The 17,208-nt window shown below is 35.4% G+C and overlaps 2 protein-coding genes across 7 annotated transcripts in view; one reads left to right on the top strand and one right to left on the bottom strand.

The window, feature by feature from the left end:
- The window catches only part of LOC150103958 (F-box only protein 38-like), a 251,812-nt gene extending 239,838 nt beyond the window's left edge, over positions 1 to 11,974 (bottom strand). Inside the window, exons 1-2 of one of the 6 annotated variants that reach the window (XM_090397198.1) lie at positions 11,847 to 11,974; positions 7,735 to 8,557 (exon numbers count right to left, since the gene is read on the bottom strand). In XM_090397198.1, coding sequence (XP_090253324.1) covers positions 7,735 to 8,266 — 532 coding nt within the window. In that variant the 5' untranslated portion in view covers positions 8,267 to 8,557; positions 11,847 to 11,974. Of the gene's footprint in view, positions 1 to 7,734; positions 8,558 to 11,729 lie in introns of all 6 variants that reach the window. The other 5 variants (XM_090397201.1, XM_090397200.1, XM_090397196.1 and 2 more) reach the window with 5 other exon arrangements.
- Positions 11,975 to 11,981: 7 nt separating this feature from the next.
- Positions 11,982 to 17,208, top strand: part of LOC150103957 (alpha-aspartyl dipeptidase) — a 155,411-nt gene continuing 150,184 nt past the window's right edge. The window contains exon 1 of the mRNA XM_090397202.1: positions 11,982 to 12,140. Coding sequence (XP_090253328.1) covers positions 12,049 to 12,140 — 92 coding nt within the window. The 5' untranslated portion in view covers positions 11,982 to 12,048. The remainder of the gene's footprint in view (positions 12,141 to 17,208) is intronic.

Below are 17,208 nucleotides of genomic sequence, written 5' to 3'. Positions count from 1 at the left end.
ACTTGTTAATTAGCTTCGACACTGTCTCCCTCTTCACTAACATTCCCCATAAAGAAACAGTAGAATTATTAACTCAAAAATTTCCGTCTGATATAGTTGAATTATTCAAATTTGTTATTACATCCGGTTACTTCACTTCAAAAGGTAAAATTTACAAGCAAGAAGGTACAGCAATGGGGTCTCCTTTATCACCAAATATAGCAAACTTGTTTCTAGAACACCTGGAAGAAAAAATTTTCACTTTTCAACCCAAACTAAAAATTTGGCTACGATATGTCGGCGACGTCTTTGCAGTCTGGGATCATCCCGAACATGAATTACACCTGTTTCTAGATAAAATAAACCTTCTTCACCCTCGCATCAACTTTATGCTAGAAAAAGAATCTCCACAGGGTATCTCCTTTCTGGATTTACACATTCAAAGAAAAGAAGACAGCTCCATTGCCACGTCTGTCTATCGCAAGCCTACATTTTCAGGTCGCTACATTCACAATTCTTCCGCTCATCATCCATCTCAAAAATTTGGCATCATTAAATCATTAGTTACCAGAGCATACAGATTCTGCTCTTCTGAAGAATCTCTAAACCAAGAATTAGAAATAATCAAAAATACAGCCATACTAAATGGATATAATCTTAAAACAACTGAAAAAATCAATAGTCACTTCCCCCCCCCCCACACACACATCAACCTAGACAAGAAGAAGCATATAGGATTCCCATACCTTATGTCAAAAGCATCTCCGAACGACTTTCAAAAATTATGAAGAAATACAATTATGCCACTACTTACAAACCCATCAATCAGATCTATAACTTGTTACCTTAAGGACAAACTCTCACCTCTGATGTTACCTGGCATTTATGAGATCCCATGCGACTGCAATTAGTCTTACTTTGAACAGATAGGTAGATCTGTTCAGAAACTTATCTCGGAACATCAAGACCACATTTGTATTTTCAAACCACAGAAATCTGGTCTCTCTCAACACGGAGTTGAAAACGCAAACCATAGGATCCATTGGGAAAAGTCGAAACTTTTACATAGATCTTTATATAAACATGAACGTTTATATAAAAGAAAGTGCTGAAGCCCTACTACACAGACCAAATTTAAACCGCAACGTTCTTATTATTCCTAAAGTATGGGAAATTGTCATACAAAATTGTGTAAAATAGTCTCTTTATATATGTTGTTATTTATTTTTATTTATTATTTTATTTTTTTGGTTATATTTTAATTTACTTCTATAACACATTACTGCACACATATTGAGATTCCATTGTAATCATGTGCCCTAACTGTATGTTATTCCTAGTATTGTTTGCATTACTGTACTGAGGATGTCCCAAGATACTTGGGATGAAATATTTACGTATTAAAACTTATCACTGTGGTTGGTACGTGTGTTTTTTAGTGATGAATTCACCACAGGTTTCATTATATAAAAACCTCACAGGAAGTGATTATGAATGAGCTATAACTCCTACCACCAACTGGTGAGTGTCATCATGAAGTAGCAGTTTGGAATGCAGTCAAACTGAGGAGGGTAAAGAAGAAGAAGCACTGTAGTCAACTAGAATCAACACCACAAGTTGATGACCTGAGGGGAAAAGAGGCTGACAGAATGTGGGAATGATTAAGATGCTACACACCAAGAGTTAGGTGATCAAACAGGAGTGAAAGAAAGAAACAGTCAGTACTGATCAGATTCATGAGGCATAAAAAATGCATGCTAGAAAGGTGACAAGCATGGTGAAGAAAGACAGTATAATACTAATGCAGTATAAGAGGTGGCCACTGCCTGTCAAGCCAAAGAATATTTGAAAGAATTCATCTGCTATGTGAGAAGCAAGACAAAGAATAATTACAGAAGGGAAACATCGTGGATAGTTATGGTAGTAAATTGGCCATGGCCAAGGATTTGATGGAATTAATTAATGAGCAACTTGATAGTATATAACCATATTTGTAAAAAAAGCTGTTCATAGAAGGGAGGCAAATAACAGCAGAATTAGAGATGAAAGAATCAGAAGCTAGATGTTAATAATACTGTGGGAACAGCATAGCCTCCACATCCTAAAACAGGCCCCCTACCTGTCGCTCAGGTTAAGGACATTGCTATACAGTCTATCCAGGTTTAGGATCAATTAGTTTAAATGATAACACAAAAATAATATTTATTTAAAAAACTACCAACATCCACATAATACAAACTGTTAGATCCTGAATGGAAGATTTTCAGAAATTATTCATTCAGAATCTAACATAAGAATTTGGCTAACTCAGATACCTGGTTGACAGCACACAGTTCTGAATTTATGTTGTAAAGGAATTTGTATAATAACATGTAAATCGTACTAGAAAAATCTTGTACTTGAAAGTTAAACCGGAGGATTATAGGATTAGTGAAATTTTAATAAGGAAATTGTAGTATAATCTTGTCCCATTAAGCTGTCTAAAACTTAATAAGTCGCCAAAGAAGTTAAGAGCACGAGTGCAAAGGTCGAGTTACATATGCACGTATCGGCCGTAATGCCGCCAGCTAGAACGTACGAGGAAGATGACATAAGCGGGATTCCTGAGAATACAGCACCTAAATGACAGCTAGGACTTGAGGATCACCATAAGGGCATAAAAATGAAGGGTCGTATGGGAAAGAAGGGACGAAATATAAGCGGAATGCACACGATAATGCGGTGCTTTTTTCTGGTTGTTCCCGACTTCACTTCGAGGATTCCTGACTAGCGGACGGAGTAGGGACAAGCGAGAGAGATGTCTCACTCAAGTAGGAGCAGAGGATGCGCTGTATCGAGGCAGTGAGAATTTCGAGTCCGGGAAGAATGTAAAACGGACAGCGTAGTCGTAAGCCCATTGCAGAAGCTACCGACGGAAGGAGGACCTGAAATACACGCGGCCGTTAACAGACCTTTGGAAGAAAAAGATTGGGTAATGTAAAGACCTTTGTTGTATGTTTAAATGAAACAGAATTTAATGTTAGATCATATTATGTGGACATTTCATAGTGGACTATAATAAGGATTTGAATTTTGAGATAGATTAATTCTGCTAAACAAAGGAATGTCAGGAGTGAAACTTTAGCTGCATGTGACTGAGATTATATGTGAATTTGATACTTTGTAGATGATTTATATCAGAATAGTAATGGGTTGAGAAATGTATTTTAATGTAGCAAGAATTAAGAGTTTGATTTAGAATAACATAGTTAGTTTGTTTTAATGTTGCATAGAGTGTGAGTAATTGCCAAGTTGATCTATGAGTGTTTTCTTAAATTAGTATTGAGTAACTAACTTATTAAGAGATTTTGTAAAGCTTAATATCCCATTTCAATTATAGGTGTAAAGTGAATTTCTTCCAATAAACATGTTTTATTGTATATGCCTGATTCGTGCTTGATTCGAGAATTCAAATTACCACTTGCAAAAATTTAGAACCATAGCGGGAGGGAATTTAATGAGAGTATTTGAGTAATAGATTTATTGGTCACGACTGCAATTAGAACCAGTATCTATTTAGTGCATATTAGAATGAATGCCAATTAACCTAGGAATATTTCCCTGAATTTTGAATAAGCTAATATCATAGGACTCTGGCTGGCACAGCAATAAAAAATAAATTTGCTAGTGTCCGAAAAGGAAGCATTCCTAGGTAGAGTTGAGTAGGCATTATTAAGAAAGCAAGTTAGTATATTAAATAACGAAACGAAAGTATGAAGTAAAAGGAAGATATAACAATAGCGCAGCGAGTAGGATTTTAGATGAGTACGGTTTGAGTAAGTAAGAAGATAAATAAGTAAGCACAAGTGAATAAGAAAGAACAAAAGAAATGAATATAAATGAGTAAAAGAAAAATATAAAATAAATAACTAGAGAAAAATAAAGTAAAAACATCGTATTTAACAAAACTAATAATAATATTCAAAATTACTTCAAAGTATATTTTCTAGCTTTCGTCGACACAAATTTATCAATAATGTCAGTAAAATCAACTCACTTAGCTAAATCATTTTCGATGCACAAAATTGCTAGGTGATTAAGTCGTTCTTGGCTACTTGTGCTTCTTTGCCATGTTTTCAATGAATTGGCCAGTCTGCTGAATGATCTCTCAGCTGAAGAAACAATAACCGGTATTGTGCAAAATAGTTTAATGGTGAGGCAGATATTGGCAAATACACCTTGCAAGTTTTTGTCATAAATTGTGTTCAGAAGTCTCACCAAACTTGTTTCTGTGCCAAAAACTATCTTATGAATACTTTTAAGGTGAAGAATTTCATTCAATAACTCTTCTGACAGATTTTTTTCACAAGTTTTGCTGCTTTTGCGATAAGTTGACCATCGTCCAAGTTGTGAAATTTTAAAATAGGCGAGAATTATTCACATATATTATCTGCTGCTTCAAACCTTATTTTTAAATCATTCATAATGAAATCCAATACTGGATAACTTACGAAAATTTTGAAATCTTGTTCAGGTTCTACAGTAGTTTCTCTCGATTTTCACAAAAATTGAGGTTACACACTGATTGCTTCAGCAACTACTTTTGCTTCTTGGACAACACTTTCCCACGAGTCACATAGGTGTTGTATCTCTTGCACTAATTCTCTTATAAGTGCGGACTCGACTTCAAGAGATATTCCTTTACTTTGTATAATAATGTCCTTATTGTCAATATTTGCTAATATTTTGTGACAAAACATTGTCATTAGCATACCTTCATAAGATCCGAAATATTTTTTCAAGCCTTTAATTGTGTTCAGTGTTAAAGGAGAAAGCGAGATGGGCGAACGAAAACTGAAAACTAAAGTAAATCCTTTCGAATGGGAAGTTCAGAAGAGTAACTATAAGTCTGAAAAGATAGATAATGGGTTGGAAACGACTGCAAAAGCTAGTAGTCCCTCTCAGCACATATTCATTCATATTTCATAAAGTTTCTTTTTTTCTTTTGTTAGTCTCACTTAACTGGCCAACCCGACAAGACGGGCCCCCAGGCTAGAGCCTTGTCAGCCCCACCCTTGTGAGGACCATGGGGAACAGATGACACATCACCACATATTTTTAAGGAATGTGGAAAAGTTAGTTATGCTCTTGATCTGCTTATTTAATGAAAGTCTTAAAAGTCTTGCAGTGGAAAAGTTTTTCAGGAGTGGAAAGAAGGCAAAGTAGTACCACTCCACAAGCACGGCTACAGTTGAAAGAACACTCCACTCCACTGGTCTATAATTGGAAACGGGCGTTTCCAATTATAGACCACTCTGCATATCTGCAGTTGTAGCCAAGATATTGGAGGGGCTGGTTAGGAATAGAATACATGACTGGTTGAAAGGCATAGGATTCTTTATGATTGTCAGCATGGGTCTCTATGAAGGACAGGTTCTGTTTTAGAAACTTATCTGCATTTTATTTTAAGGTGACAAATAAGATTCACAATGAGTAATATTCTTGGACTTTGCACAGGCATTTGATAAACCATCACATGACAAGCCAAAGTACAAGCAGCAGAATATTGCATTGGGTAACAGAGATTGGTTAGATGGATTGAAGATTGGTTTTCTGAATGATACCAGCAAGCTGTGTACGATGGGGAAGTGTCTCAGAAAAGGAAGGCAGTGATCAATCATGTGCCTCAGAGTTCTGTTTTTGGGCCGTTTATGTTTAACTTATTTGTTAATGTTATTTTATATGGAGTGACTATGAATCTTCATAGTCACTCCATATGAAATATGATTGTTGACAATCACATTTGTTGATTGATAACAATCAACTGATTGTTGACAATGCAAAGCTTGGAAGAATTATAAGGAATGTTGCTGATGTTAATTCCTTCAAGAAGATTTGAATAGGCCTTTAGCTTAGACAAATACATGGGGTTATAGTTTTAATATTAACAGGTGCAAGGTGTAACACTTTGGAGTGTACAAATATAAAGTTAGATACTATATTTAGAACTTAGGAATTAGATATTAGATGAGATTTGAAATCTGGGGAGGTGATGGTTAACAGTAGACTGAAATTTAGATGGCACATTGCAAGTGTTGCCAAGACCACACATTACACTGCTATTGTAATAATGAGTATGCCAATAAATAGAAAAAAGAAGGTAGTTGTGCCAGTATATAAAGCATTGGTCATATCAACTGCAAATGGACTACTGTTCTCAAATTTGGTCCCCTGGTTTTCATCATGATGTGAAAACATACAGAGGTTTCAAGGATAAACTATTAAGGCGTAATCTGGTTATGTAAAAAAATTTGAAACTGGAAGTGAGCACTATTTAGTTTTGGACAGGATAAAATTGAATTTCATATTGAAAAGAAGAGTGTGTAAGCATGTGGTGAGGGTGTATGAAAGAATAGAAAAATCAGAACTCCATGCATGCACATGCAGTGTTATGTCAGCTTATGATCTTAGAGAATACAGAGAAATAAAAACAAAAATGAATCGCCGTGTAAAACTAGTCAAAGAAAGATTTTGGTAAGATCATAGAATATAAATAGGAAGGTGGCAAAATTTTCTGAAGGCTATTGTAAAAGCTTAGAAATGGAGGAAGGAGTACTGTAAAAGAAATCAGAGATAAAGGTGACATGAAAACTGAAGATAAAGACATTCCAGATGTCTTGTCATTTCTTTAAAAGGCTGCTAAATGAAATAAGTAGTGACAGCACAGTACTAGAAAACACTCAACAGGAAAACCAGTCTTATCTTAATAAATATGATTGTATTAACCTTCCAAGATTTAGGAAACTTTAATCCTTAGGCCTCTCGTCAAATATCTAAGGCTAGCCAATAGCACCCATAGAAGGCATCCTCTCATAGGACTTTAATCTTCATACAGTCGAATATCATTTGTTACACTTATTGTATGTGTTATTACAATTTTAACATTGTATTCCTGAAGATGTCTCTGTGATGGATGAAATACTGAAACAATTAAACTTGCTGTTTATTTATATCTCTTTGTGCTGTATTATTCCATTGCATTATGACATTAAGAGTCAACTTTTATGCTACCTGGAAACCTCTGAAGTAATAAACAACAGCTACTGCTTTCATGTGAATCTGGTGCAGTGTCATAAAGAGTTCAATAAAAGATCTTGATTCAATGTAGAAGAGAGTCAGTTATACTGCTAAGTGACTTGTTTCTAACCAATTCTCTCCCCTCTTCTTCATCAAGGTCATCAGTTTCTACATTTTGTATTTTCTATAAATATTTCCATGGTCACTGTTCATCAGAATTGTCATGGGTAATTACTCCACATTATTAACCTGTTAAAACATGCAATAATTATTCAAGGCACATTCACAATTCAACTTCAAACTCAAATAATAAATATTTCTTCCCCTACATTGCTGTCTTCTGGAAAACAGTCTCTTCTCTTATGTATTTCCTAAAGAGAACAATCTACATGTTTTCAAATCTGTTTCTTCTTTTAATAATTTAATAATTTCTTTTTAATAATTTCTTCTTTCTCCACATTTGCCAATAAAAAAAAAATTATAATAAAAAAAATTAAAAAAAAAACTATAATACCAGAATTTTTAACATGAACAGTTAAAAAGCATTGGTTATTATTATTTCTTTTGCTTGTAAGTTTCAGTGACTGTAATAAACATTCAAGTCTCACTGACCATATTGATGAAACTCAATTTACTTAAAAATGAAATAATTAATTTTTATCTATAAAATAAAAGAACAAAATGTATTTCTATGCTCACCTGTTAAGTGAAGTGAAGTAATACGAGGATATGGCTGCAGTTTCAGTCTCTGAGCAGACTGAAGTGGAAAAGTTCCATCCCTGTTACGAAAATTACCAATAATTTCTATCTCAGGTAGATGTTGTAAAACTGCTTCCATAAGACGTAAATCACAAGTCTCAACACCTTTCAAGTGTGGACAAAGACAGAGAGCTTCAAGAATTCCAGGAACAGTCAAGGCTGCTCTCTTCCGTAATCGTCGGCGTTCCATTTTCTGAGGATGTAAGCCATACACAATTTCAAGGTGTGGACACTTTTTTAGTAGAGAATGCATATGCTCATCAGTAATAGCAGCAGGCATATAGCCAAAGACTACACCCTCTGAAAAGTCTAGACTTTTGCAAAGATGCAAATGCATAGCAACTGCATCTCTCAATTTTTTGCATAACATTGCTATTGATAACATTGATCTCAGAGGAAGATAACTGATAATATGGCATAATAATTCATGTGAAAGGTTTATAATGTTTGTGCATTCACTTAATAACTCCATTTTGCTTACTTTAAATACGAAATACTGATAAAATCAATATTGAATTTAAGAACCAATTCTTTATTTCTTGATAGCTACATATTTAAAATAATTTTAAAATCTCTGCAATCCTCCGTAATATAAATATAAAAAATATTTCCACATAACAAAAAATGTCACCATTTCCAAGGCAAAGTTTGTGTGATTTACAATAGATGATGAGACAAATGTTTTCTGTTTCTGGTTCAATCTTAATGAAAATTTAAATTCATTCTTCTTCTTCTTCTTCATTTACACCAATCCTAGGAACTGCTAGAAAAAAAGTAAAAAAGGAAGGGCTTTAGTTTGGTAGAACTATTTATGAAAAGAACTTACAGTATACTGGAATACAGTTAAAATCAATACAAGAAAAGTATATGTATATTATGTGAGGCCACTTAAAAGCTGCTTATCACCTATGTTATTCCTTAGGAAAGAAACATCTGAATTGACTCAAATTATTAAACCAATATTTTCACTATGATGATGATTTATATGATTAGACATCTTGCTTGCCTCTTTAAATTTACATACATAACTCTTAAATTCTATGTATGGCATTCCAGTGAGTTAACTTGACATTAGCCATCAAGCCAATTACACCGGTGAAAAACTTGAAGTTTCTCATCGGTACGGTAAACAGCTGGTCCAGATTTGTGTGTCATTTTTTGCATCGTCAGCAAAGTTTATGTACAAATTAAATAATAACAACCCAAGAACACAGCCTTGCAGCACACCACTGGTCACCTGCTTCATCCTTGCTCTGCTCCTCCATACACAACATTACCAGTTTAATATCCATACCATTTGTTCTAATTTGAGTAAAAAGCCTTAGCAAAATCCAGCAGTATCACTGTGTAGCCATTCCCTTTGTCAAACTCAGATGTCACTCTATTATAAAGAGTTAATAAATTACTAAGGCAAGACTGCCTTTTAACAAAACTATGTTGTCTCCCCCTCTCCCTCCCTTGGAGTATCATATTCTTATCCACCCATTCCTGGATTCTGTCTTTAACCAACATTTCTAATACTTTTGCCACCACTCCCGAGATGGTGATTGGTTTGTAATTTTCTACTGCAGTCTTACAGCCTGCTTTATGCAAACTATTTTACCTTCCTTCCACTCTCTAACGACCTTACCAGAGCTTGGACTTAAGTTCTCAATCTCTCCATGAAGTCACATTCACAAGATTGAAAGATCTTTATGAACTGCTCATTAAGTATCTCCACCACACATTCTGCAACAGCTGTCTTTATACCATTTCCTCCAATCAATGTCATCCTTCCATAATCATTCTTTCTTTTGCTGGCTACATATCGAAAGAACTCCCTAGGATTCTTTTTAGCTTCATTAGCTAACTGCTGTTCATACCTCTCTTTAGCTACTCTCACCAACCAAGTCACTCTCCTTGCCTGGTCTTTGTAGAACTCATGAAATTGGTTACTTCCACTTCTCTTATGCTGCCTCCACAATGCCCTTTTTCTCTGTATTGCATGCTTAATCTCTTTATTCATCCATCTCACACCTAACTTATTTAACCTTCTCACCACGGGTGAGAAGGTTAAATACCACGTTAAATATTCCATCCAAACCTACTGCAGTATTTGCATTTAAATTCTGCAATATCCTAAGTACCACTGATTCATTAACTCTGATTCTCATATCAGTTATTGCTACATAAGGCACAGTGCTTACTTGGGCGATAGGACTATTGAAAAGTTCAGTAACTACTATTACATCTGACTCGGTCACCTTGCTACCATCAGTGTCCACTAAAGTTATCATTCTAAAGTCATTCTTCATTTTACTTGCAACATAGTGAAAGAATTCTTTGGGATTTCCTTTGACCTGCTTGGCTAAAGTCTTCTCAAATGCAATTTAGCCTTCCTTACTATACTGATAAACTTTCTAGCCTTAAGTTTGTACTGCTCGTGAGTGTGCCAATCACCTTTTCCCCTAGTAAATCCTCCATAGCATTTTCTTTTTATGCAGATCACACCTAATACTACTACTCATCCATCTAATGCCTACGTTATCTTAATGACCATGAGAATACATTCTGATATTGCTTCCTTCAGATACCCATTGATCATATCCCATGCACTGCTAACATCTTTCTCCTGCAATTTCTTATGTCATGGGACAGCTGTAAGCTGTCTCCGAAGCTTGCTATAATTACCTACCCTGTAGTTCTGTACATACTCCATCTTAAGAGAAAAATCCACAAATTTTACAACCTCCCAAGTCAATACTGCATAGTCACTCTCATCAACTGGAGGTAAATTGGACATCTTACTTATAAGTCTTCTGAACCTATGACCAAATCCAACACTCTCACACCACGTCTTTTCAATTATATGCTCTTTCAAGTAACTATTTTGTAGAAAGTGTATGAATTCCATGTGATCTTTCCTTTTTCCAGCTGATATCAATGGAAAGTTAACCTCCTCCACATAATAATTAATTTGCTGATGCATGTCTTCTACATCATCCCTTGTGCCCCATGGCCTACAGCAGCAATCAACAGCATCCACACATCTATCTTCTTGATATCCTTTTTTTTTTTTGGCTGCAGTTCTTCAGCTATCATCAGTAGTACTGAAAATACTGTACCCATCACATTCAATTCCAATAACTACATCTTCTGCTGATCTACTTTCATTTATTTTTCTCAATTGGCATTCTAATTTCCATCTCAGGCGTAAGAAGAAGCCTTGCACATATTTATCTAAGCCACAAACCTCTCTCGTTTACCACGACAATGAATAGTATAAGATTATTAAAAAAAAAATGTTTGAGGTAACTATAATAACATTAGCAGGATGGAGGTAGTAGAGATGAGAATGCTTAGGTAGATGTGCGGTGTGACCAGAAAGGATCATCTGAGAAATGACTATGTGAGGGGAACAATGAAAGTTACAAACTTAGGAGCGAAGATACAGGAGGCAAGGTCGAGATGGTTTGGTCATGTGATGAGGAGGGAGGACGAATATGTGGGAAGAAAGGTCATGCAGATGGATGTGCAAGGAAGGAGGAAGTGTGGGTGGCCAAAGAAGAGATGGTGGGAACTGGTAGAAGAGGACTTGAGGATGAAGAACTTGGATGTGGAGGAGACTCATCATTAACAGCGACCCCACTTAAGTGGGACAAGCTGCAGAAGAAGACGGTAATAATGAAGATTAAAACCCAGGAAAACTTGGTTACATAGTTACTTAAACTGTTTGTCGCTGTACTCCTTACAGCGGAGAGAAAACAGCGATAAACAATTTATATAACTATGTACAATAAATGAGTAGCACACTTATCCTGTTTTTATGTTTCTTATTCCAAAAGAAATACAATATAAAATTTTACAGAAAGGTGGATTAGTAAAGAATATAAATAAACGTATAGCAATTATACTGCCGTCCATAACAGACTTAAAATTCTACGAATGATACATACAAATTGTACTTGCTGAAACTTCTACAGCTTTACTTTCCGATTTTCTGTAAAGTATATCATATAATGGCCTACTGTAAAATATAAGAAGAGCTCCTGCAATGAAAATTATATTCATACTTCTGGGATATCTGTAAAATAATCTGCGAAGCTTGGATACTCGAATCTGCTTTCGACGAGGATCCATAATTCTAAATAGCACTACACGCGAAACACACAACGTTATTAGACTTCGTACTACATCGAAGTCGGCACTATTCGACTTTGATAAGATGCCCTAGCGAGCATCTTTTACGAAATAGGCGTTTCGTACGTTTTTGAAATGAAGCGTCTCCTCCTGCTATCGAATTCTACTCAACATGGAAGTGGATACCTTGAATATTGTTCTGATATCATAAAATCATATTTTACAAAGTAAGATTATTTGATAAATTTTCAGTTTTTTTGTGATTAATTACAGGTACACAGAGGAAATTTTTTGTTGCGCGGCTAATCACGATTTTTGAACATGTGCAAGGGCTGCTTAATGAGATTTGTTGAGCATATCTAAGGTCTTGGAGATACCTGAGGGCTTAATGAGATTTTATAGTTTTGCTTTTAATTGTGATATTATTATTATGTGACACCTCCAGGGAGTCCAAAGACTCGTCGAGGTAGAGTGTGCCAACAACATCGAATTATTGAACTCCTTCCAACTATTAACCGCGCTCAAACTTGCTTAACTTTTATGCAGTAGTGTACTAATATAAGGTGTTTAATATACGCTGTTATTTATTTATGAATATATTTCTTTTAAGTTTTAGTTGGGATCGCCCAGAATGTTTTAATCGTCACTTTTATTACCAATTAAATTTTTGAATTGCGACCATTATAAGGTTTGCTATATAATATTGTTAACATTTTAACTTGCTAGACTGTATGTTTCTAGCATTATTTTATGTTAAAATATCACACAAATTTGATTTCTACGTTGTGCACTCAACTGTAAAAAAGTAAATTTCTGATATATTAAGGATTTTCATCCAAAACTATTATTATATTTATTTATTATTATCATCATCACCAGACCTCCATGAAGTCAAAAAAAAAAAAAAAATTGTGGACGATACTCGCTATAATACAGTGCCCATCAACTTGTTCTCTCTTGTGTTGTTACCAGGGATGGCCTCTTATTCTGCCAGTCTCACTGTGGTGTCCTCACCAACAAATTAATGGTGGATAATTCCAGCGGCATCAAAAAAAATAATGACCATTGTCTTGACAAGCGATTTTTGCAACCTGACTTTCTTCTGCTGGGGAGAAGACATTCCACACTCTGGTGTTTTGTTTCCAGATCAAACTGACTGAAAGCAACTTTCATCACCGGTGTCAATTCTTTGCAACACATCATGATCTTGATCAACTGCATGGATGAAATTTTGACAACATGCAACCCCTTGTTCTCTCTCTGTTTCCATGTCAACATGTGCAGCACAAATCTTCATCTTGTGCAAATCTCTTTTTAAGATTAATTTGGCTGTTTCCTTACCGACACCAAGCTGTACAGTGAGTAGCTTAGTGGTTATTCACCTGTCATGGGCAACAATTTCCCTAACTTTCACCACATTTTCATCTGGCCATTCATAGTGTGATTCATCCTCCAGAGATTCCCTCCCCTTTTTAAATGTTGAAAACCAGCAGAACACCTGTGCACATCTCAGATAGTCATTGCCATAATTTTTTTTAGTCTTAAGTCTTGGTACACTTCTGTAACAGTTTTATCTAATTTATAGTAAAATTTTATCACAGCTCTTTGTTCCATAACACAACTTCAGACATCCCCACACTCATACTTCAGTGGTTTCCACACAAAAACTGCTACATCATCCAACTCGAAAGTTGCACCTGCGATTACAACATACTCTAGTAGTCAAAACTATAAACACATTTGTTACTTTTATTCAAAGGGCTGTCCTGTAAAAAATCACTCTCATTACTTAAAGGGCACACTGTTTATGTCACCATCTTCCTCTGTTGATGAGAGCCTATGAGAGCAATTGGAAAAATAATTATGGCAAGTTGCCACTGGTGGATAGCAAATGATATAGTTGAATTATTTAATGAACACTTCATCAGTTTATAGTGGTGGCATTAATGGTGTGAATGATGCTGTGCAACATGTAGAAGGCAAGCAAGGATTAGGAGAATTAAAGGCAAAAGAATCAGAGGTGTATCAAGTGTTGCTTGGATTAGATGTTAATAAGGCTGTGAGAATATCTAACATATCACCATGTATTTTTAAAGAATGAATGTGCAAAAGAGTTAGCCATTCCCTTGACCTAGTTATTTAAAAGTCTTGCAATGGGCAGGGTTCCTAAGGAGTGTAAAGAAGGCAAAATAATACATCTCCACAAACATGGTTTGAGAACAGAAATTTCCAGTTATAGACCGGTCTGTATATCTGCAGTTGTGATCAAGGTGTTGGAAAAATTGGTTAGAAATAAAATACAGGATTGTTGATGGACATAAGATTCTCTATGATGGTCAGCATAGGTTTGTGAAGGACAGGTCTTATTTTAGCAATCTGTTTTTATAAGGTGATGAATGTGTTGGATAAGGAAGATTCATATACAGTAATTTTTTTTTTTGGATGTTGCAAAGGCATTCGATAATTACTCATAACAAATTAGTGTATAAGCTGCGGAAGATGGGATTGGATAACCGACTGGTTAGATGGATTGAAGATTGGTATGATGTTGTGTATGATGGAGCAGTGTCTCAGAAAAGGAAGGTGACCAGTGGCATGCCTCTCGGTTCTGTTCTTGGGCCCCCTACTGTTTAACTTATTTGTTAATGATATTTCATGTGGATTGACTGAGGATCTTCAGATGTTAGGCAAAATGATCAGGAGCGGTGCTGATGTTAATTCTTTACATGAAGATTTGAATAGACTTTTAGCATGGACAAATGAGTGGGGTTACAGTTTTCATATTAATAAATGCAAGGTGTTACACTTTGAGATATAAGGCTACGTACTATATTGGTACGTACTACTTCAAGAAATAGATGACATTCAGGATCGTGAATTGATGGTAGATGATGGACTGTAGTTCTGAGGACATATTGCAAGTGTTCCAAAGACTGCACTATTGGTCAGACCACATATGAACTATTATGCTCAGATTTCGTCATCTAGTTTTCATTGTAACATGGAAACAGTACTGAGGAGGGTCCAAAGACGAATGACCAAAGTGATATCAGGACTCTGGAGTGTTAATTGTGAAGAATTTATGGAGACAAAAAACACATTTATTGGAGTAATTACTTTACTTATAATTAAGAAAATAACACTCGATGTTTCATCCTCTGTGTTGAGGTCATCATCATGACAATTTTTGTTAATCATTTACCCTAGCCTTGCCTCTGGTGGAAAAATAATAATAATAATAAATAAAATATATATACAAAAATATAAATTAATTAACGAAATAAAATGAATTTTCTATACATATCAGTATACTAATATACAGATGATAGAAAAAAAAAAAAAAACTGACTGTAAATAAATAAGAATAAAGTTTTATAGTGGAACTACATTAAACATATTTCTACAGTCCTCTTATGGAGTGTTGGTTATGAAGAGCATTTGAGGGAATGTGTATTACAGAGGTTGGTGAATAGGAGGAAAAGAGGAGATACAATAGAAACCTTCAAGTTAAAGGATTCTATGAGATAAATACAGAAGGAATTTTAAAAAGAGTGAATGTTAAGATAGGCAGAACGAGATGCCATTCTGGAAGTTGTATAAAGATGTAACGAAGGTGTGAGGAGTAGATTTTTTACTTGTTCAGGTAGTGTAAATAACATCGAAACTCTGTATGGCAGACATGTTCCTTGTTGAGTGGACTCCCAAAATGAGTCTGTTGATTCCATGCAAGTAAATGCAGAATAATAGAGGAAGAAAATTTGCACATACCTGTTTTGGATGTTGTCAGCTGTCTTCTTTCTGCAATGTGCATACTTCTGCTGTTAGGGTGTTAAAAGAGGAGGGGGGTTTTGGAAAAAGTGGGGGGGGGGATTAGGCAATGTGGGAGAATTAATTTGAAAAACCTGGTTTTTTTTATATAATATACATATATTATTATTATTAAGGGAACTTTTTTTTTTTGGAGGTGGGAAGAGATGAAAGAGTGGGCTGAAAATAGAAATAGTTTTTTTTTGAGGACAGGGAAGGGTTTACAGGAAAAGGGGGCTGGGGAGAGGGTTAACGTGTTGCGAGCCATTTCAACTGTGTGTCATCCTCGGAACTCATGGTGGAAGTGGATACTATGTCATGTCGGCTTGGTGTTTCTGCCTTTGAAGTGCTGGTGTTATCTCCTATTGGTCAGAGTTGTGACCTAATTTTTATATTATGGAGCTTCCAACACTTGGAGATTATGTAGGGTCGGTGGAAGTTGATTGAGTTTTCGTCACATTTTATGGCTATCGTTTCCGATATTCTAAGCATTGTTTCGTTGTCTTGTCTGTCTATTATTATGGCCTTGTCGATTTGCGGGGTATGTTTCTGTTCAAGGGCGTGAACTGCTATTTCTGTTTTCCCTGTACTTTGGTTTTGATGTTGCGTTTTTTAGTGTTTAAATGTTCTGGAATAGGGATGTTATAGTCATGGAAATGTTCTTGTAGTCTTGCTCATAAAGACCTGTGTAGGTGATATCACAATCTTTTTTGGCAAGGAAATTTGTAGACTACGTTGTGGTGTTCTAATATTTCTTTGTGTGTGTGTGTGTGTGAAATTTAGGGGGTTTTAGAAGTGTTGCCAATTTTTGGTTTGTGGAAGTTTGTTTTGGTTGTTGGGTTTTTTTTGACGGGTTTTTGCTGTCCTGTTTGTGTAATTTATTAGTTGTGTAGGATAGTTGCGATTTTTAAAAATCTGTGATAATTTCTCTATTTCTGTGTTGATATAATTACAGTTAGTTGAAAACTTGTAAGCATTTATAAATCGTGATAGGATGACCGATTTTTTTAACTGAATATGGATGGTATAAGTTGAAATGGAGGTAGTTTCCAATATTCATGGGTTTGTAATATATTTTCGTGGCTATTTTGTTGTTTGTTCTGATTAATGTTAGGTTTAAGAAATTGATGGATTTGTTCTGTTTGGTTTCGGTGGTGAATTTTAGTCTGTTGCTGTAATCATTAAGGGACGCTTGTAAGGTGGTGATGTGTGTTGGCTCCCCAACGCATAGAATATCATCCACGTATCTGCCATAAAAGGTGATGCCAGGAGGAGGAGCGATTCTATGTGTGCTATGAACAATTCCTCTAGTTGTCTGCTGATGTTTTGGCCTATAGGGAGTCTGAAAATTTGAATATACCTGTTATTGTTGAACTTAAAGAAGTTAGCTGAGATGATTAGTTTGATTAAGTTTATGATATCACTAGGCATTAATTTTGTACAAGAGTGCAGGATGTGGTCTTCTGTGAGCAGTGTCTGTATGATGTC

The sequence above is a fragment of the Typopeltis vanoorti genome, chromosome 8 (genome assembly GCF_054136105.1).
Source record: "Typopeltis vanoorti isolate ZY-2024b chromosome 8, IOZ_Tvanoo_1.0, whole genome shotgun sequence".
NCBI lineage: Eukaryota > Metazoa > Arthropoda > Arachnida > Uropygi > Thelyphonidae > Typopeltis > Typopeltis vanoorti.
The sequence above is the reverse complement of the archived record's forward strand: the minus strand, read 5'-3'. Positions and strand labels throughout refer to the sequence as shown.